The 21703-nt window shown below is 35.3% G+C and overlaps 1 protein-coding gene across 2 annotated transcripts in view; it reads right to left on the minus strand.

The window, feature by feature from the left end:
* The window catches only part of UNC13C (unc-13 homolog C), a 121299-nt gene that overhangs the window by 84878 nt on the left and 14718 nt on the right, over window positions 1-21703 (minus strand). Inside the window, exons 2-8 of one of the 2 annotated variants that reach the window (XM_058811814.1) lie at window positions 20770-20792; window positions 20179-20243; window positions 16612-16684; window positions 15362-15367; window positions 9443-9514; window positions 4648-4867; window positions 1882-2109 (exon numbers count right to left, since the gene is read on the minus strand). In XM_058811814.1, coding sequence (XP_058667797.1) covers window positions 1882-2109; window positions 4648-4867; window positions 9443-9514; window positions 15362-15367; window positions 16612-16684; window positions 20179-20243; window positions 20770-20792 — 687 coding nt within the window. The remainder of the gene's footprint in view (window positions 1-1881; window positions 2110-4647; window positions 4868-9442; window positions 9515-15361; window positions 15368-16611; window positions 16685-20178; window positions 20244-20769; window positions 20793-21703) is intronic. The other variant, XM_058811813.1, reaches the window with a different exon arrangement.

The raw sequence follows: 21703 nt of genomic DNA on the forward strand, positions 1-21703 counted from the left end.
AGCCCTCATAGCCTTTATTGCCAAGAAGTAAATGAGAATGACACCAGCAACAGGAAACAAAGGCCTCACTGTGATGGATCCTGAAGAAAAGGTTTCTGGATTTCCCAATGTCTGTAACTCTGGAGACTGACAAGGTTTGTCTAAATTACCCTTCTGGACTGTATCATATTTAAAAGTATGGTTTAATAGAGTAATAAATATAAAGATTCACTACTGAGCACCAAACAAATACTTTTCACACATAATTCAAATACTTTTATCAAACTTTGGTTTGGTCAAAATGGCAAGGAATATAATGTTGCAAAACTTGTCTTGAGTCTGATAGTTCCCTAAAGTTCCCTGCCCCCAGTAAATAAATAAATAAAAAATTCCAAAATTTCTCCAAAGAGCCAAACTAACATTTCCAAAGTAAAACCTCTAATAATATAAAAAATATATATTCCACAGTTCCCTGTGGCTTATGGAACTAAACATGAGGGACATGGTCGCCATTTGCTCTTTTAAGAGATGAACCATTACTTTTAGAATACTTTCTATGCTATCACAGAGAGGGTGACAGTTCTGAAAAATTATCATCAACTGTTTATGTATTTGGTATCCTTTCTGACAGTTAGTGTGGGTGTATAGTTAATAGATATGAATTTAGTGGCAAAAATAAATACATACAATTTGATTTTCCATCATAATTCATAAAAGTGGAAATCTCAGGAGAAAGCAGAACTCTCAAAGAGCAGCCTACCAAACCAGAGAACTGCAGCTAAAACACTTGCTCTGGCTCTTACCATTCAGCAGCAGTCGACTTTGTTATTTTGCACACATTTTTTAAGTCATCTCAGTGGTAACATTGAGTTAACGTTCTCTAATGTCAATCATCTTGGATAATGAAGCTCCCTTGGCGTGCTCAGAAAATGATTACCTAAAAATGGCACCTTGCTCAGCAGATCAGAGCTTGGTGTGGGTTCAGTCATATGTGCTGACTTTAGTGAAAGAAGTAAAATTCTGCTATTCTTTAACACATCCAATTTCTGAAAACACTCTTAGGAATAAAATAGCATATTTTGTCCTCCTCATTCACTCTAAATTCACAGGGAAAGTTTTAGAAGGCAAGGAAGTATCACTCTTCTATTTATGTACTAGAATGAAGGGACAGCCTAGTAAAAGTCTTCAAGGATTAAACTGTATGTGCATAGTGTCCTGAACACTAGACAGCCTTCAATATCCTTTAGAGGTAGAACTAAAAATAAACATATGAATTAAATATGTCCCTAGTGCTTGGTGACAGTCCCAAAATTCCACAATTATTCTTTTGAGTTTCATGCACCACCTCCATTTATGCTGAGGTTTTAGTTCAAAAACTGAAATGTCAAAGTCAGAGGACCTGGAAATCTTCATGATCAGCCAGGCTAATGCAATTGGAAGCCATCTGGAATATGTTTGGAGTGAGCAGAATTATTCAACATCAGCATCTCTAAAATGGAACACACCCTTAGTCAAGCAATGTGAAGGGATAATAAGTTTCAAAACCAATGGGATCTGGAATTGCAAGCTCAAAGGTTTTCTTAATCACTCAAAGCCTTTTTTTTTTTGTGAACTTAAACTCTTGCAGTTGGTGGCAAAAATCTCATCCTTATCACAGAAGATATTGGTAGGAGGTGGAGGAGATACATTATTTTTCCTTGTCTTCCTTCCTATAGCAGTAGAATATAAAGTGGTTTTGGCAACTTAAAACTCAACTCTTTCAGTTGGCATCCTACAAATTCCACTGTTTTTATATGCACCAAGTATGCAATTGAACACAGTCTGGCTCTACTTATAAAAAAAATCTTGCTCCTGAATTAGGAGAGTAGGAAAGAAAGAGCTCTTAGAACAGAAGAAAATTACCTGTGATAGTTATTTTTGCTGACCATTTGGATGTTCCATCCAAAACACTTTGTTTTGCTGCTTTTGTATATTGTGCAAAATCTTCATTAGAAATATTAAACATTTCCTGGATCACTTCAAACACCTCTGGTCTATTTTTCTCTCTAATCTTCATTCTTTCCTTCATAGCACTAATAATATTCTGTGTTTTGTCTTCTGCACCATGTTTGGAACTTTTCTCAGCTGCTCCTGAAATGAAAGAAAAGGTCACCATTGTTACTGAAAATTAACTTTGTTCTTTTTCCTCTCTAAGGTTTCCAGTTAACTCTTGGTACAGCAGTACCTGAAGGAGATCTTCCTGTCACCTGAATAATACCTCATATATATTCTTTGTGATATCTAAAATTATCAGTTGATTTATTTTAACATGAGGCGTTAATAGTCATCTTCCATCAGTGTTATGTGTCATACATAAAATTATTTATTAAACCAATACTATTCAGTGCCAATCACTACTGTGGAAAAAGTGTGGGTTGAAATACCAGATACAAGTGATCTCAGACTGCCAAAAGGCTGAATTACATGGCTTCTTCAAGGAGTTTTCTGTGGCTACTAAATCTTGAGAAATCTTGAAATCTCCTGGTCAGAGTACCTAATATTTTTGAATACGAAAGACCAAAATTCTAGCGATTAAAGATTATCGAGACTGAAAAATTAGGAATTAGTAGAAACAGAATTATGTGCTACAATAAAACAAAACACCAGTTAAAAAATTATCTAGTGATTTTATTATAAAAGAGATGATTGCTGAGCTGTCTGGAAAACATGACAGGTCATTCTTAGAAGATGCAGGAGGGAACTTTTAAAATTTTCTCTTATTTTCTGCCCTTCCTTAAAAAGTAGAAATGCAACAACACAACTGAATGATAAACCCTGGGCACAATCTGAATGGCAATAACATATTCCTGTGAGAAACCTTGTTGATTTTTGAGAGAGTACAGATAAAACTGAAATATGTGTTAAAATACAACTTCCTTTGAGTAAATATCTTTCTCTTTATACTCATTTATTGCAACTAGTTTTACGTCCCCTATTGCTAACAACCTCCACTACTGTCTATCAACAACTCTTTTCATGCAGTATTGATCAAACTAATTAAAACAACAGTGTAACTTACATTGTACAGAAAGTTAACAAGCTCCTTTCACCCTAGGGACTGATACAAACTCAACATGATTGAAATCAATTCTAATTTAATATTGCACCTAGTACTAGAAAGGATATCTTATTGAAGATGAGAGAGCTAATGAAAGTGCTAGTGGCTTTTTTCTAAATCTAATTGAGAACAAGTTTATATATTGACCTCAAAGATCTTGAGATGTGAATTCATTTCTACACCTGCAATGATTATATATTAAAAAAATAAATCACAGAAGTTTGAAGGTGAATACATCCTACTGATTACAGGTGGGCAAAAGAATGACTATGATAAAAATAACTACATTTCACTTTATGACACTGCTAGCATCAGCTTTCTCAGAAATAGAGATTTAACCAATTGGTCAATTCACTTTTTCAATGGAAAACAAAGAACATGAAATTTTCAAAGTAGTATACTATGAACGCTGAACAATTAATCTGTTGCAAAAAATATGACAGGATGCTCAGAAACATTTGCATACTAATGAGAAGAGTGGGATCCCTTAGGCTTGTTAAATATTTTACCTGCAATTTGCCCTCTAGAGGTTTTGTTCTTTTAAGACTCAGTTGTTTTGGCTGGTGAAATGGGCCAAGGGACAGCAGTCCAGTTTCAACCACAGCACAGAATCACAATTAAGCACAGTTAGGAAGTTTGATTTAGACATTGATCACTGATTTATTGTCCATGGGGTCAGTTGCTCTGGGAAATTTTAATTGATTCCTGAGCAGTGCAAACCTTGAGGATCCATCCTGCATGACAGCTCCTCACACAGAGAATACAGTGAAAAGAAGGAAGAACTGAGTGAAATATCTCTGTACTTTTCCTACATGTAGAAGCTCTGGAACATATCAACAGTAAACAGTGTTGAATAACTCCAGAGTATGGAAGTCCATTTCACTCCAAATCAGAAAACTTCCAGGTCTTAATTTTCTATTGCTTAGAATCTTGTATAATAATTGTGTTGTAATTTAAAAATCGTTTCAATACACCTGATATATTTTCACAGAACAATGTGCGGTGGCTGGAACCAAGCGGAGCTTTTTGCTTGCTTTGCTTTAATTCTAGTGCCAAATGGCTTACTGACTAATTTTTTTTCCCTTACACATACAGTATTTAGTATTTTGAAGATCCTACTTAGTGTTTCATATTTTTGACTACTTTATAGCACATCAATATGACTACAGTAAGTAGCAGGAATAATTTAAAAATATTTCCTTTGACATTTTTTGTGTTTTGAGTTACCTAAAACAAAGAGGGTTTATGTCAAGTAATAAATTGCTCCAGGTATTGCCATAGACAGTGGAAAGTAAATAATTCACTGATGTTAGCAAGCATTACTTTGTAAAAGCCCAGCAACATTTGACAGACTTCAAGGACAAAAGCAAAATGAGTAGGTTTTCTAACAGTAGGTTTTCTGACAGTAGGTTTTCTCTTAAGCTTCTGGCTAACTTCTCAACTGAGGAGCATCAACACACCTTCACTGATTTTGGGTGAGCTGGTCCCTCATTTCAAGGTATTGTTGAGCATACACACAAAATCAAAAGGTGTGAATTAATACAACACTTCAGCTATAATGAAATACTCACTCTGCAAGCAGTCAGCATTTAGGAGGTCTTGGCACTTCTCATGGCATTTGACACCACATTCTGTGCATCTCATGCCTTGTCTGGCTATGCCCCAAAGAAGGCCTTCACATTCATAACAGTATGTGGGAGTTGTAGCTGTCCAGATTTCAAAGTTATGAGGTGTAGTTGATGATATTGGATAGATCAAAGCTTGCAGGGTCTTCTTGAAGACATGGATTTTCTGTTGGGTAAGAAAAGAAATATTTCAGCTGTATTGTGTATCACAAGTGAACTGTTTCAAACTATATGCTATTTACACCTAAAATGTTAGAAAATATCAGAATATACATAGAAGTATAAAATAATTTGTAAAATACTGATTTACTCATTTTGCTTTACAATTTGAAAAGAACTCTGCTTGACTGTTTTGTCTGATTACACAAACAGCAGTGTTAAGTTGGAATAAAGTTATTCAATTAATACAAAGTCTTATATAAATATATTTTTATATTTTGAGGCAGAAATTAAAAAAAAAAAAGGCAGCATTACATTCATTGGGGCATATTAAGTAGCGACCAAACATTAATTCTGAAAATTTAAATACTTCCTATAGGGACTTAGACATATTGCACAAAATGCCTTTTGATTATATACAACACTATCCTCTAATACCAAGTGTCTATATAACCTCATCAAATAAAAGCAAGCCAATTGTAGGGTTCCATTTTATCTGTACTCCTATAATAGCATACTTACTGTTTCATTTTTAAGCATCAACTTGCTTTTTACTATAGACAAGAATGATCCATACTCTCCAAAAACCCAAACCCATTTCTTGGACTGTTTTGGCTTAAAACCCATGACTAGCTGTACTACAAGAACAGTTATTGGTTATTTACTGATTAGTATTGTAACAACTTCAATCTCAGCTCCTTAGTGCTTAATAAGATGAAAACAAAGCAATCCCTGTAGTTTTGCACACAAGACCTTGGTTTATATGGGCACAATGCTCTGGTTTGTTTATTTGAGCTTTTTTTCAGGCACCCTGATCTTCTAGGTCCAGGCAATTTATTGGGAATAAGAAGAGCTCAGCAGCTTGTATGCAGCACTTGGCACCAAGCTTAGGTTGTTTGTGCCTTTTTTAGGGGGTGGGTGTTCACTAAATGCACATGTGACTGCCATGAATGTATTAGAAGTTCTAGATTCCCGTAGAAAGGAATAATTGTTTCATTTAGAAAGAAGAAATTGTATTACAAAAAATATCACCATATTAACTTTTTACAATAAAATAATAATCCTATCATCAGAATATCATGATATTCTTATTTTAGAAAGAAGAAACCCTATTATAAAACATATCACAGTGGGATATTTCTGAAAGTCTGCCTGTCCTACCTTGCCCTCCTCTGGTGTAGATGTTAAGCAAGGTAGCTCTAATGCTGGCTATAAAGCTGTGGCAAGGGAATAAGATTTTGGAATTTGTGTGGTTTTTCTAATTTTTTTTAACATCACTGCCACAGCTCTGAAAATATAGGAAGAAAGGCAAACTTATTCAGTTAAACATTTGTTAGCACTCCCTTATCTTTCATATTCAGCTGTGGTAATTGTATGCCAAATGGAAGATATTAACCTGTCTAAAAATATGCTGACATATTCTTGGTTTCATGTACCTGCATCTCTACTCAAACTGTGAGATATTCTGCTAATAATAGATTGTCTGATAAAAGTCAAATATTCTTTTTGTGTGCATATCTGCACAATCTTGCACAAAGTCATCAATCAAAGGACTTTTGCTACCACAGGAAAACCAGTACCTTGTAGCCATAGGGTAGCCATTGATTAATAGGATCAAGCACTAAAAATAATAAAACCAAATATTAGGTAGCTTAGGCTGCAACAGCACTTACTGAAGCTAGTAGTTACTGCTGAAAACAATATCCATCCTGTGGAGCCTGGCCAAAGATATATGGTGAGACATTTCATGGATATCTGTTCTAAGCACAACTGAGAACCCTGAAGAACTGAAGTAAGAAAAAAACCTGATACAGCAGAAAAGACTAAAAAAAAAATACTGAATTGCCCTCCAGGGTAATTCTCAGCCTATCCTAATAACTTCCCTGAAAGCAAGCAAAGGTGTGCACCAGTTTGATTTGGCAGAACCTAAGAACTGCGATAGTAATGACCACCTAACTCTGGAGAACTAATTTTTTGTATATTACTCCACTTTTGCCTTCCATGTTACGGAGACCAGAAAGGAAACTTTGAAACCACCTAAAGTGGATTTATACAGCTTGCTGAGTGAATAGTGTTTCTCAGAAACCACTGATTACACTCTCCCACTCCTGAGCTCATGTAGCCTCAGTACAAATACTGCCCTTTCACCCTGTTCAGCTTCAGTATTTTTCACATTATAAATACTTTCAGAACTTTTCCAGTAACTTTTACATTTTTCTGAAATGTCAGTAAGTAATGAAATATACCCTCAACAGGCCTTAAAATAAACCTTTGAGGGTAAATGAAGTTTTCAGCTGAAAGACACAATTTGTAGATTGGTTTTTGCTGCTGAACGTGTTCTTTCCCCTGTTGTTAATAAAGCAAATTGCAAAGAAGAATTTTATTTCTCTTACTGTCTAGAGGCTTTCATTCCTATTACTCTTCTCTGTTTAAATGTTTTTGTTATGTGAATTATAGAGCATAACAACATGGCACTAATAACTTCCAATATAACTATATAACTAATAACTGGTTTGGCAACATTTAGCACTACTAATATATAGGAGGATTATCAGTCTGCTGATCCTCTAAAGGGAAATTTACTTCTGTCATATTCTACCTGAATTACTTGATGATGTCATTGATGTATAATTTTCAAAATTGGGCAGCTCTTTGTTCAACAAAGCAATTAAATGGGTGCTCCACTGAAAGCATATGTCTAAGTATTACACTGTTTAAAATGTCTTTGGCTCTGTGCTTGAGAACACACAAACTCAGTGTGTCATGAGTGTGTTGTACCAAAAGGATAGCAATGACAGGTGGCAAAGCTCAAAGCCTTAACCTCAGGGTGTAATTTTTTGAGTAGGTGGAACTTGAGTTTTAATAAAGGCATTAGTTCAAAGAATTTTCATACTGAATTTAATCAGCCAAATAACCCACACCCACCAGAATCATTAATATTCCCTCCAGAAAAAACCTTGGGGGAAGATAAAAACTAGAAAAGCCCTAATCAGAGGAATAACTTGCCCAAAGGGGAAGTTTTTTCCTTGAATTTCATTGGTGACTCCATTTCTTGATATGCATTTCACATCTTCATTTTGTGGAGAGTATCTGGAGAATTCTTTTATGCCTGAAAATGTCCTTTTTGTTTTCAAATCTTGCTCTACCCACTGTAATGATGCCCTAGGTTATTAAGTTTGGCTGGCTACTTAGAGAAGTAGAAAAGTAATGCCTTTCCCTTGTTTTAAATATCTTGCAAGAGGCTCTATGGGCTGTACCCTTAGATTTGTCTGGGAAAGAGCACTCCCCGGCCCTTGGTATGTGTAATGAGGGTGGCATAGGACTGGCTTCTTTTGTTCACCTCTACTCTGAATTAACTTTTTATATTTTCTCATCAAATGAACTTTCATGTGTCTAAATTACATTTGCTGTCTGCATTTGGACTTAAATTTTTATTTCAAGATTGCTTAAGAAACAACTATTTCTGGTACACAGTTTTTCAAATGACATGGTTCAAATGGAGGACAAAGAATACAGAGGTATAAAAATACATTCAAATGAATTTTCCTTTTCCATTTCTCCTGAATCATAATTCAGTAGTTAAGATCCCATAGTTCTCCATTTTATCAACCTTTGCTGCTATTTTGAGATAGCAAAATAAAATAACTACTGCCCCTACTGGAAGAACATTTCAAACACCATCTGTTTTCCACCTCAGCAATCTATCCCTGAGCACCACCAAATCATAACTTCATTATTACCATATAAGCACAGAAAGTTCACAATAAACCAGGTAAGAATGATGGATATCAATATTTGTACTGCATGTTCCAGTTCCCAGAACACCTGTCAGTATTTTCTGTTCTCCCATTCTTCTGCTATGCACCTTGACAACAATGTAAGAAAAATCCAACTCTTCATTTTTCTTCAGAATAGGATGTATTTTAGAAAGCTACGTATGCACTAGCAATTTGAGGAACACAAAATGGGCATTTTTGTTAAAAAAAATGTCTTTTGTCAAATCTAAGTGAAATCAGTAATGGAAAACCACAGCTCATGCATTTTACTAGATATGACACCATGTTTTTTCGAAAGACTCTTGTGGTTACTTCTTGTATGAATTAAATATTTCTTCTAGAATCACATATATTATTAGCATGAGTTATTTTTTTTTAATCAAGTATTATCCCAAGGACTGGGAAAAATGATCATAAAAATTCATCTTGCAGAGCCCTGTCATTCTAATTGCATTCACAGTGTGATGAAGATAGAAAGATGATGGAAGACTGCAGGTAAACATGGTACAATTGGACAATTTAAAGCAAAAGGCTTCCCCAGATAGCTGTTTTGTAAATCAAAGGTTTTCTTGGTTAGTCCCCTCTGACCATCATGGATGTGAGTCAGCAGAAGCAAACCTGGTCTTGCTACTGTGGATCAGGCAGCAAATTCTGCTCAAGTTCCCTGAAAGTTCCTATACAATAAATGGAATACATTCAATTTCATCCAGTTTGGAGTGTGTAACGCTGAAATAATTTTTAGAGATCTGTGAACAAAAATTTCTCTGTTACCTAAATATCTCAAACCTGTCAGTGAAAACACTTACCATTTCTTCAGTGTTTATGGAGGTCCGGATGAGCATGGCCATGGAAATACCAGATTTCCGAGCTGCAAGGGTCTGTTTAAGGCAAATGCAAAAGAGTCACCAATTATACAAGTAACAGCAGCTGTTGAATCTAATGGAAGGCAAATACTACTTGATTATACTACTGGATGTAAACAAAACTGTAGAAGATACAAAACCTTTCAGTTAATGTTTGCAGCTCACAATTTTTAGGGTTTCAGTACATAATGGAGGTACACTTCCCATCATCATTACTGTTTCTTTCAGCAGTGCCCAGCTGAATTGCCATTTCTAATACAAAACCTGTAATTCAGAGGTTTGTGACTCAGTTTTTTTAAACCACAGGCTGTCACTGTTTTTCTGCTTTGCCAACCAAATTAATGTGGTACAAGGATAGGCATCCTGCCCTAATTTGGAAGCTGACTGTGCCTGCAGCAACATGGGAGATCATTTTGCAGTAGTCTTATGGTTCAAGTTGTCAGTCTGGATAATTTTTTGTAACTCACTGAGCATTTTTAAATGGTGTGTATGTATATAAAATGCTACTTAAATAAAAAGACCTCAAGAAATCTTAAAGTGTTATTTTCCTTAAAGAAAATATTAATTCAGTGCTATGGATAGCTATACAGAGAAATACTTTGGTTATTTGAGACAGGAAAAGAGACCAGAACTCTGTGTCAATCTGTCCTCATTTGGCCACATGATGTTACTGGTATATGGAAAACTTCTGCTTCTGAAGACAATTTACTTGGTTGTAGAGATGAACTCCTTTGAGCTAGCATGGTACATACAAAGGGACTGAAAAAGAAGTAATTTTAATATACAATAAACAAAGAAATTTTATATTCTTTATTGCAATACTCCAGAAATTTAAATGGGTCCTAGAGAATTAACTAGTGAGTGTAATGACCAGACAGGACCCTGGGGGAATGAGTTCTGTGTGTTTTACAAATAATATTTCAAATCTGAACATCACTTCTGCTATCAATAATCCTTTTGACCTGACAGATAAGATTTATTTCACTGTGCACAATATCAACCATAACACTGTTATATTACTGGACTGCACCTGGAGTTTTGTTATCATTCATCCTTTCTCTTATTCTAAATCATTCCAAGTGTGTTTGTACACTTGTGCCTTATCTCTGTTCTTCTGTCATCCACTATCTGCTTTGTCATGCTTTGCTGCCCTCACAGTCTAGCAGCGTGTGGATCAATTATACCACCCACTAACCACAAGTCTGTTGTTGCCTTTGTTGTGAGGATACAGATTTTCAACTAACTGTGAAGTGGGTCTCTGTAGTCCATATTACAGAACTATCACAGCAAAAATTCAAATGATACTTTGTATGTGACATTCTTATTTTTGTGAAATGCATACTGGGCCAGAAGCAATTTAGGCTTACATCAGCAAAGGAACTGCATCATTAGTCTCTGGATGAAGAGACAATTCCAATTTTTTCCAATTATATAATTTTAAACACTGGTATATTTAAAATGGATTTCTATTTATTTATTTATAAGATTGTTCAATTTTAATATTAAATGTTCACTTTCCCTAATTCAAATTTCAATACATTTCTCTTGATGATAATTAAACTTGCAGACTGACACAGAATTATTAATCTTGTGAAACCAATTATAGGGTAAGAAATCATCCTTGGCTTAGTAGTATTTGATTCATCTCCTATTACAAAGAACCTTCCCTTTTTTTTCTCTTTTAAACTCAGCAATTTACCAACTCTATGCCATTAATTTGCTATCAGATTCTCCATTCTGTTATTATTAAGTAAATAATTCTGTTTACTTCTCTGTGACCGTCCTTTAATTCTATGAATGTGGGAAATGCCATGGGTATGTGCCAGTGAGATTGACAGCCCAAGGAAAGATTAGCGTTCATGCTTTGTTTTTTCACATTTTTTGTATGAAACACAACGCTACAAGACCCACATATCAAAGTTAAAAATGGCAAGTGAAAATGCTTTTGGATCATTAGGAGGAAAAGAAACAATTTTCATTATCAGTAGAGTTCTGGGTTTTAAAAACAATGTACTGTAAGAGCATCAACTTTTTGATCCCTCTTGAAGCACAGGTTTTTGCTCAAAGTCTTGACAAGTAGCCATGTAGATTTACTTGCCTGCACTATGCCAGTTTATAGTTTCCATGTCCTCTACACTTAGGAAGGGATTTGACCCTTCTAGGTCTCAGTAGCATAATCCTAGCCATTCCAAGCAATAGAGCAATGTGAACGACTTGTCAGGACAGGAGCACAAAGGGCATAAGAACATTAACCTCAAATATAGGGCAATGACTGCTGCTGTGTTCTGTCCTCCAGCAATACCAAAGAACATGAGCCAGCAGAACTGCAGTTTCATGCTATCCCTGTAAGTCAATAAACAGATACTATTTCCTGTGAGAAAATAAATGGGGAAGCAATTTTGACCCTGTCATGTGTCCTTCAAGCCCAGTTCTCCCAAGGGGTGCCCTTGGCATCATGGAGCTTTACTATTTTCTTCTTAATCAGAAATGTGTCTAAAATTATAGCACAGTGCCCTATATAAAATAACAAAACCTAATAGGAAACAGATAATTAGGCTGTTCTCAATAAAGTGTTTGTCATGTTGGAAGACAGTGATATCTAGAAGGATTTGTGACAAACCAGTAAATTTAAAAGTCATATGGATTAAATTTACAGGTATTTTAGTGAAAAAAAACCTCACAAGGATTATTTCCATTTATGTATCACTGTCAGAACAAACTACATCTACAAGAGAAAGCCCAATGCTTCTATTTTAAAACAATGAAGTTGGTGATAATTCAACAGCATGAAGCACTGAACACATGGCAGCGTCACTTCTTAAGTATGGAATAGAACAAGGAGGAGTGAGCAATTTGGAAAAAGAAAGGGGAAAAAGCTGGCAGATTTATCTATGGGAAACAAGGTGACAGGTTATGAACATAACAAGAAAACTTCTTCCCCTATTGCCTGTCTTTTTTCAAGCAGCAGCAAGAAAGAAAGGGAAGTGCAGCTCATCAGCTGGAGCTTCCAGCAAGTCCAAAACATCAGAACATCAAAAGAACATGGAGAGCAACAGGATCCTGCAGTGTTTCACACCTCTCCCTTAACAGGACACAGAACTTGTCAGCAGTTTATACTTGTGTACCCTCTCAAACTGATGTCCAGATAGTACCTCATGTCTTTCCTTAGGTAAAAATTTGACCTGTAGAGCATAAGGACTTTAAGTGTTGTTGAATTATGAATATATGAAAAAAATTGTCACAACCAAAATCATAGCAAAACCCCCAAACAATAAGAGATTATAAAGCAGACCATTGTCTATTTAATTTTAAATTTTTTTTGAAACTCTCTAATACAGGATTTAAAATAAATTAGTCTCCTTTATGCCCAAGGCCTTCTAGACTACCTAATAACTTGTATCTACACTGTCTAATTTATTATCTTCAAATTTGCCTTAGCAGTTTAAATAAATTAATTAATATAATTAGAAGTCGTTGTAGCAAAAACATTGAAAAATGGTAACTGTAAGTAAAAGCAAATTGGATTCAAGCTACAATTACATGTTAAATGATCAATTGTGTTGAGGGGAAAAAAAAAGAGAAGTCTTCTATCACAATGAAATAGGCAAACTGTGTCTTGCACAGCTGAAACAGCACAGAGGAGCATATTCAACAGAAATGTTCAACAGAACTGCAGCATTGAGCCCAGAAAGAAGATTTAGAAAAAACAACAATTCAGCTCCACTACACAATCATTACTGGACATAACTGTCATCATCTGCTTTTTCTTCATATCTGTAGCACAGACAAAAAAGCATGATCTGTCCAGCCTCAAAGATAATTATATTGTTATGATTTCCATTTAGTAGACTTAAAAAAGCCCTCACAAATATACAAATACTTATTATGCTATGGTTTATCTATTTTATGTATGAATATTTTTTTTAGGAATGTAACTGAACTTGCCTATCAATGATTAAAGGAGTTAAGACTACTGATAGCAGAATTAATGGACTACTCATAGCAGAATTAATGTATAATAGTCCAGGTATTTAGCTGACAACATACAAAACTAGAGAATATGGCATATGCAATTTAAATGAATATCTTCTTTATATGAATCTTAAATTACCATATTTGAATTCCAGCCTCTATAAATGTTTTTATTCAGGAGACACTTACAGAAAAAAAATTCAGTGCATTATCATTTTAGCTGAAACAAGCAGTTGCTTCATCTGGTGTGTTCACTTTGACAGACTGCTTTACAACAGCAGCAAAGATTCACAAATTATTTTTATGTTCTTATAATCAAATAATAAAGCTAGGGAGCAATACAATCTAGATTGATCAAAAGAAGAAACTGGCCTGATTACAGTGATTATACAGTATAAAATCACATTTAAATTGAATACAGGAATTTTATAGAATCTTCATTAACAGAAGCAAAGGCAGTAAAATAGATCTACCTTTGGCTGTGGCTGGGCAGATCATCACACCTATTTGGCCACTGAGATATAAACTTCTAAGCTCCACTATAATCATTATTTCTCTCCCTGATTCTCACCTCAACTCAAGCTCTAAAGAATCCAAAAGATAATATATTTTTTTTAAAGCAGAAGTTACAGCAATTCCATCAGCAAGTGCCCTGGACTCTTTTTCCTAGCTCTCTGTATTGGTACTGCACTTGAACCATCACTTCTCCTTGCACTCTCTCTCTCTCCTGTACCAGATATGCTCTACCAGAAGTCTAATAATGACCCACGACTGCAGCAAACAGAACTGCTCCTGCAGGTGGATTTTCACTGCCTTATCCTCTCTAATGACTGAATCTAAAATAAGCAGAGACTGACAATGCAATTGCATACAAAAACTTTTCAGTGGTTTAGGAAGTGGAGAGCATCCAAAGGAGGGCAGTGAAGGTGGTGAGGGATCTGGAGGTGAAGGTGGTGAGGGATCTGGAGGTGAAGGTGGTGAGGGGTCTGGAGGTGAAGGTGGTGAGGGATCTGGAGGTGAAGCCCTGTGAGGAGCAGCTGAGGGCCCTGGGTCTGTTCAGCCTGGAGGAGATTGAAGGCAGAGCCCACTGCAGGTACAGTGAGGTGAAGAGGAGGGGCAGGCACTGATCTCTGATCCCTGGTGACAGTGACAGGACACAAAGGAATGGCCTGAAGCTGTGTCAGAGGGGTGGTTTAGGTTGGGGATCAGGGAAAGGTTCTTCCTCCAGAGGGTGGTTGGGTTCCCAGGGCAGTGGTCACAGTGTCAGCCTGATGATCCTGCGCAGGGCCAGGAGTTGGGCCTGATAATCCTTGTGGGTCTTTTTCACCTCAACATATTGCGTGTTGAAAATTGGATTTTTTAAAATGTGAATTCATGAAAACAAATGGGAGTTAGAGATATTATCTCAAGAAAACATACAGAATTTTGGTAAACATTGTATTGAGATACAATGCTGAAAGCATGAAAATAATGGAGTGAAACTGGAAGTGCAGAGGGACTAGGAAAATAAGAAAAACTAAAACTGATTAATACAAGAGAACTTAAAAGTAGGGAACACTTTGAACTTCTCTTTCTCTAGGTGCCTAAGACTTTCCAATACCACAGGGGAAGCTTCATGCTTGAGACCTAAACTTTGTGCTTGTATCATCAGGAAAGATATTTGGAATATACTGAAAACTTTTTAACATAAACTTCTTCCATCCATTTTGGTATACATGATGCAGAGGAGAACACATTCACATAAAGCGTCACTTTCCTTATGATTAAATTCTTGGTTGTAAAATAATTTTAACTTTCCAATAGAAGGTTATAATAAAACACATTAATGGAATCTGTAACAGTTACTATGATCATTTCAGAGCACTTATAAATATAGAAAGAAGTACTTACCATAGCCTTAAAAATCCAGACAAGATAGGAAAGAAATTATAGAGAGTATTAATTTGTCAGATTCATTGCACAAAAAGGAAAATAAATAATATTTATTTTAGTCAGCATCAAAAGAGTCTAGCACTCCTTTCTAACAATATTATTTCTGGTTTTCTGAAACAGTCATAAGTAAGCATAAGAAAGGATCATTTACATTTATTTTGATGTCTTAATGTATTCTGAGCTATACCTTTCTGTAAGCACTTCCAACAATTAAGAACAAAGCAGAGTGCCATTTAACATGCATTAAAGAATCATAGCAGGACAATAGACTATACTCTTTAACACAACTAATAGCAAAGAAGCTGCTGTCAAAAAGATGGTTTAAATGAATGCAGGCTCTACTATGCTGTGCAGTGTAATTTTTCACCAATTTCAGAAGGAATTCTACTCTAAAATGGTTGCTGTGCTTTTTCTTTTTGACTGCTCAGGCAGTGTGGCAGATCACCACAGAGTAACTGAATACAGAAACTGAGAAAACATTGAGCAATAATAGACAAAAGCTGATCTTTTAATGACAATAATAGCAATCATTTACTTAACCTAACACCCAATCACTTCTTTGTAGTGAGAGATTGGTTTGGGAGCTCATCATCATCGGAGACTAAATATGTATTTTATTGAATTATGAATTCTATACTACCGAAAAAGAGAAATGTGAATAACACTTGAAATTCTTCGAGGCAGAGAGACTCTTCTTAATCTTGTTTAGACTGGAAGTCAGAGTAAATCCCAAAGGAACTGCCATTCTTTTCCACTGAAATTTCTTTTCTTAAATTATTCTTGTTTACAATGACTCTTAGAAATCCTGATTACCTCACCTTGTACCTTAAGTATGCATAAATCTTTAAAATATTAATAGTGAAAAGGGCTGCTTTTTAAAAGGAACTTCCTCTCTCTTTCAGTATCAAAATATATCAAGTGAAACAATATCCCAAACAACATCTTTGTGAAAATGAGTGGCTTTTTATAGAATGAAATGCGCATTATTTGATTACACCAGTAATACCTAAATATCCAGTGAGATATTCAGACTTATCTAGTACATTATAACAACTGCCTCATTGACTTTTACTGCCCTCAATCTATTCTCTCAAGACTTCTTTTTCCATAAAACAATTGTTGCAAACTGTCATTCTGATGCACAATAGTAATTACAAGAAAGACCTGCACAACTGGCAAATGAATCAACAGTTTCAGAAGTTACTCACCACATCTCGAACAATGGGAAAAGATTTCTTCCTTCGTAGGTCTGGCATGCTGTCAATTCCATACAGTCCACGACTGAAAAATAAAAAGGCAAAGAAGAAGATAAAAACATGGAGCTTATAAGACTACATCCTTAAGAACTGCTTATAGTATTTCTATTTACAGTTAAAAATCAAAATTAGCAGTTCTCAGCCAAAGGCATATGCTCCAATTGAAAAACCAGTGCGAGTGTTCTTGGTGCTTTTTCTTCTGGCATTCACCCAAAGCAGAGTAGCTAAAAGGTTGCTTAACATCTCCTAAAACTTTTTTACCATTGAGTTAGAAATTATGAGAAAAGCTTTCCATCATAAGGTCTTGTATATCTGGTAGCTGCAGCACAACATTACATATTGAACATCATTGATGTCAATGAATATTGTTGTATTAAATTTGATACAAAGTTTAAAATATCTAGCTAAATACATAATCACATCTCAACTCCATGCAACTGTGGAAAACAGAACTTGTCACATTTTAAAATAATTCCATGGTGACCATCATTATTTTACTCTTGCCTGGTTTGAGCTTTTTAACTGAGCACAGAATTAAACCCCAGTTAGATCTCACACAGAACCTGGAAACAACAATAAAGAACAACTTGGAGTCACTTCAAAGAATAAAAGGCTGACACACCAACAGAATTTAAAAGAATACATATTGATCTGGATAAAAAATTAGCTTCATTCTCTCTGACTATTCCAAACAATTAACACAGGTATCTCCCTGAACTTTTTCCACAGAAGGTTTGGAAGATCTCCATCTACCTTGTCAGTTCTAATTTACAGACACTTGGAAATTCTCAGAGAAGCTGGGATATTGGACTTTTCAAGACTTAACATATTCCTCTGCAAGGTCCTTTGTTGGCACTGCCTCAGATACTTTTTCAGTTCTTATATTTCTGTCTCTGTGTATATAAAAACTGAGTTCACTACAAAGAGTTTTTCATCTGAAAGCCCTAAGTTTATTTACACCTGTTACAATTATTATGTGAAAAGAGATATAACTAAAATTAGTGAAGAATTTTTCAGTTCCTTCTGATCCACTCACACCATTCTCTAACAAAAGGAAAGAATTCATAGTCTGTTTATGCAATTCCTTTATATTTTCCCACAACCATTTTTCCGTGCCGGGTTGTGATACTACAATACTTTTCAATAACATAAAGATCAAAGTAGACCCAAACTGCAGCTTCCAGACATACTTACAAACCCAGCAAAAGTGTGATAGAAATAAAATAATATTTCTGAGGTTGTGAAAAGTAAATGTACAGAGACCAAGAAATAAACTCAGGGCTTTTTGCTACTCAGGAGCAGTTCCATCAGCAGCAAATAAAACTTATCGTGTACAAGGCATTCTTGTGCTCACATAGAGGCAATATCTGTAAAAGGATTTCCATCTATTATTCTGCGCTATAACAAAAAAGTATGACTAAAAGAGAAGTTCTTACTAAACTCCTTTTAGTCATCATTAAGAAATAACATAGCAAGGGAAAAATTTTCATGTTATTGTAGGTTATACATTGAATTGTCTACTCTCCTCCCTACTTCCAATTATAACTCAACAATAACTTGACACAGAAGATGATGAAGTGTAATCATAATAATTTGATAAAAGTTATCATTAAAGGCACAGAAAAAATCCCTGTCATATTAACTGTTTTTTGGTGCTTCTGGAAATATTCTGCCCAACAGTCATCTATTTGAATTTGTCAGAGAATTCAAGAAAAATAAATTTGATTACCATAGAGAAAATGCCACTGAAGGAAAGGAGTAATCATCTGCATGCAGCACCATCTGTGTATCGTTAGTGAATTTCAGAATGGATTAGGCCATGTGGTAAAATTATCAGTCTCTGACTACTCATTAGGAAGCAGTAAATGAATACAAGAGCAAGTCTCTGGAAAAAGTAAAACAGTACTACCCAGGATCCATATACATGATGAGAACTCCAGCTGACCTACTTTCACTTTATAAAAATATGGAAATAATGAGCTCTAAAGTGCCTCATCTTTAAGTGAAGAAAAATAAAATGAAGATGTTATTACGTGATACTGCTATGAAAAAACCAGTTAAAGTGGTGTTTCTGCCTTTTAACAGAGAAGTTGCATGAGAAGCCCCAGAAATGCTGTCTTTGGTCTTTGCCTTTATTTTCTTGTCATGGGCTGTTCTCTCATTTCATGCAACGAAGTGAAGCTCATTGCAGACAATGGAGAGCTGCAGTCCCTGCCATGGACTTGGGGGTGCTGGTGCATGAGGTGGGGTCCCAGCATTGCGCTAGGGCAGAGTGGGAAGAGTGAGACAGAACAGAGTCAGCTGGGGTATTTTTGCATAGATAAAGCGTGGTAACAATGGTTATGAGGGAAGAAATCTCCTCCCTCACTTCAAATAGCAAAACCTTTTGGAGAGACTAAGAGGGAGAAGGAGTCAGAGCTAACTGCACTCAGTTGTGCTGGCAGTAAAAAGACTGAGGGATCCTAGAAATTAGCATTAGTTTTTGCACGAAGGAGTAGAGTGGGAAGTGTGATTAAAACAGAGCTACAAATGTCTTTGGAATGATAGCATTCTTTGCCTGAATGAGAAGTGAAATGAAAATTGCATAACTGTTTTTAAGGAGGCCTAGTAAAACAGAGGCTTGAATAAAGATACTGTGGACAGCAAAGCAAGGCAAGGACAGGTCTAAACTTTGTCAGCAAAATAAGCAAGGTTTCATCTAAAAACATGAGCTAATATTGAGCTGCTGCCAGCCATATGACGTAGTGCATAATATTAAGCAAATTAATGCCATAACTACCTTTTAGTGACACCCACCTCTGCTCAAAATAGGAATCTAAACAGGAAAAACTTCACAGTGTCAACTGGATAGAATTTCAGATATAAAAGCTGAAGATGAATGATTAATTTAATCTCATCACCTTGTCGTTGTAATAAATTGTAATTACAGTAAAAAAAGTACTTACAGAGTGCACCAGCAAGAGGATAATACCCCTTTTAATTAGGCAACTAATAAAACTGATAAATTTTACCAAAGGCTTTTATTTCTTTACCTTTCCAGATTAAATAATAAGAAAGTATTCAGAATAGGAAGGAATCCCTTGAACTGGATGCACAATAACTTCATTTGGAGACAAAAAAAAATGTACAGGTTTCTTCCATATACACTCTCAGCCACTGCAAGATCTTTTCCCTTGACTTTTTAATTTCAAGTACTAGAGAGATATTATATTGCTAGAATTGCAGTACTGTACATTTACCAGAACAAAGACAAAATTGGGCTACAGCTTTAAAGGATACTTATTTCATTTGCAAAGAGGTAAAATCTGTTACCTAACTGACCTCACCATTGGAACTACTGTATTAATTTCTCAGAAAATAACGAATTTAAAAAAATTAAAAGGGGATGACATAATAAAACTATCTTCCTTTTAAAATAATACAATTTCTTAAAACAGAAAGCTTAGGAAAAATGCTATAATGCTGTAAGAATAATTTGCAGATACAAATAAAAAAATTATCAATTATACTTTTACTTACCCAGCAAATGCCTGGACTGCATAAAGCTTGGAAGCATCCAAGGAACCTGCACTTACCAACCGAGCCTTTAACAGAGATCAAAAAAAGTACGGTTACTTGGTTGCTTTTAGTAGGTTTTGGACACAATTTAACTGCATCAAACATGTAAGACATATGAAAATGTTTAGCAGGGTCAGCTCCAGGCCAAAGCTAGACTAACTGTTCCTTTGGGAAACATTTTGATAGCATTCAGCATTTAGTGACACACAGTGGAAGAACCCATGGGAAGGTAAGGTATTGCTTCCCAAACACCCTTGCCCTTTAAATCCTATAGAGAATGCAGGGTAGGTGATAATTAGAGGCAAAAATCAGAATCATGTTTGACAGAAGCAGACCCCTGTGTTGGCAGTTATGGTAAGCACAACAGTGAGGGTTACCCTGTATATAAATGCAACACATTTGCAATACAATCAAAGGAGAACAAAAGAGTGGAAAGCTGGGAAAAACCATGCAGATTTCACAACTAAAATGACGGAACAAAACAGGTCAAATAAGTCACAAACAAACATCAACAAAATACATGATCCCTATAGCAAATAGGTGATTTTAAACCTTTTCATCCACAGAACCGCTATCTGAAAGAGAATTGGGAAGAAGGGGAATATAGGTTAGAAAAACCAGTCTATGAAAAAAATCTCATGCTATAAAATCTGTCCGTGTTTTAATCTGTTAATGTAGACCAGAATCCAAATAACACCTGTGCTTAGCCATGCAATTGGGGTGAGATCACTGTCACTACATTTTAAACAAACAAAAAGATGTTCTTGGTAGATAAGAAGACCTGCCACTTATGAAAGACAGTGTGGACAGTACACATTTCACCTACTATACCCCATCTCCATGGGATTTTTACTTTTATTGCTTTTTAATAAATGTATTTTAAATAATAATTAATATATATTTAATATATTTTCAGTGTTCAAACAAATAATGCTCTATTTTCAAGGAAAAGGCAAGTGTTTCTAAGGATATAAAGACCACACCTCCCAGCTCAACTCCTGGACTGTAACTATTCTATCACAGCTACTCATAAAATGACAGAAATTACTCCCAAGATACTAACAGAACTACAATTGTGAAAGTATAAGTTATTTCATATGTATATATATATAATTATAAATTGCTTAATGTAAGAGCACATTGTGAAAATTTACAATCAGACAGAAAATATTTGCTGACAGAAAAAACTACCCTCATTTTATTGTCTTGTCACATTTGTAATTTAGAGTACAGTGCATACATGAAACAACATTATTTTAATTGTCACCTTACTGATCTTCCCACCTCCCCAAAGGGAGTGCTCAAGGACCCTTTAAATCGTGTGGATATTCTCGAGATGTTCAGAGATATCTCAGGTTATGTACATCACAGAATAACAATTTACACCTTAAACATGTGCCACATTTAATTTTTAAACCAGTTTATATACAGGAAAAATGACATTCAAACACATAAATCCAAAATATACTAACAACTGTAAATTGCA

The sequence above is a fragment of the Ammospiza caudacuta genome, chromosome 10 (genome assembly GCF_027887145.1).
Source record: "Ammospiza caudacuta isolate bAmmCau1 chromosome 10, bAmmCau1.pri, whole genome shotgun sequence".
NCBI lineage: Eukaryota > Metazoa > Chordata > Aves > Passeriformes > Passerellidae > Ammospiza > Ammospiza caudacuta.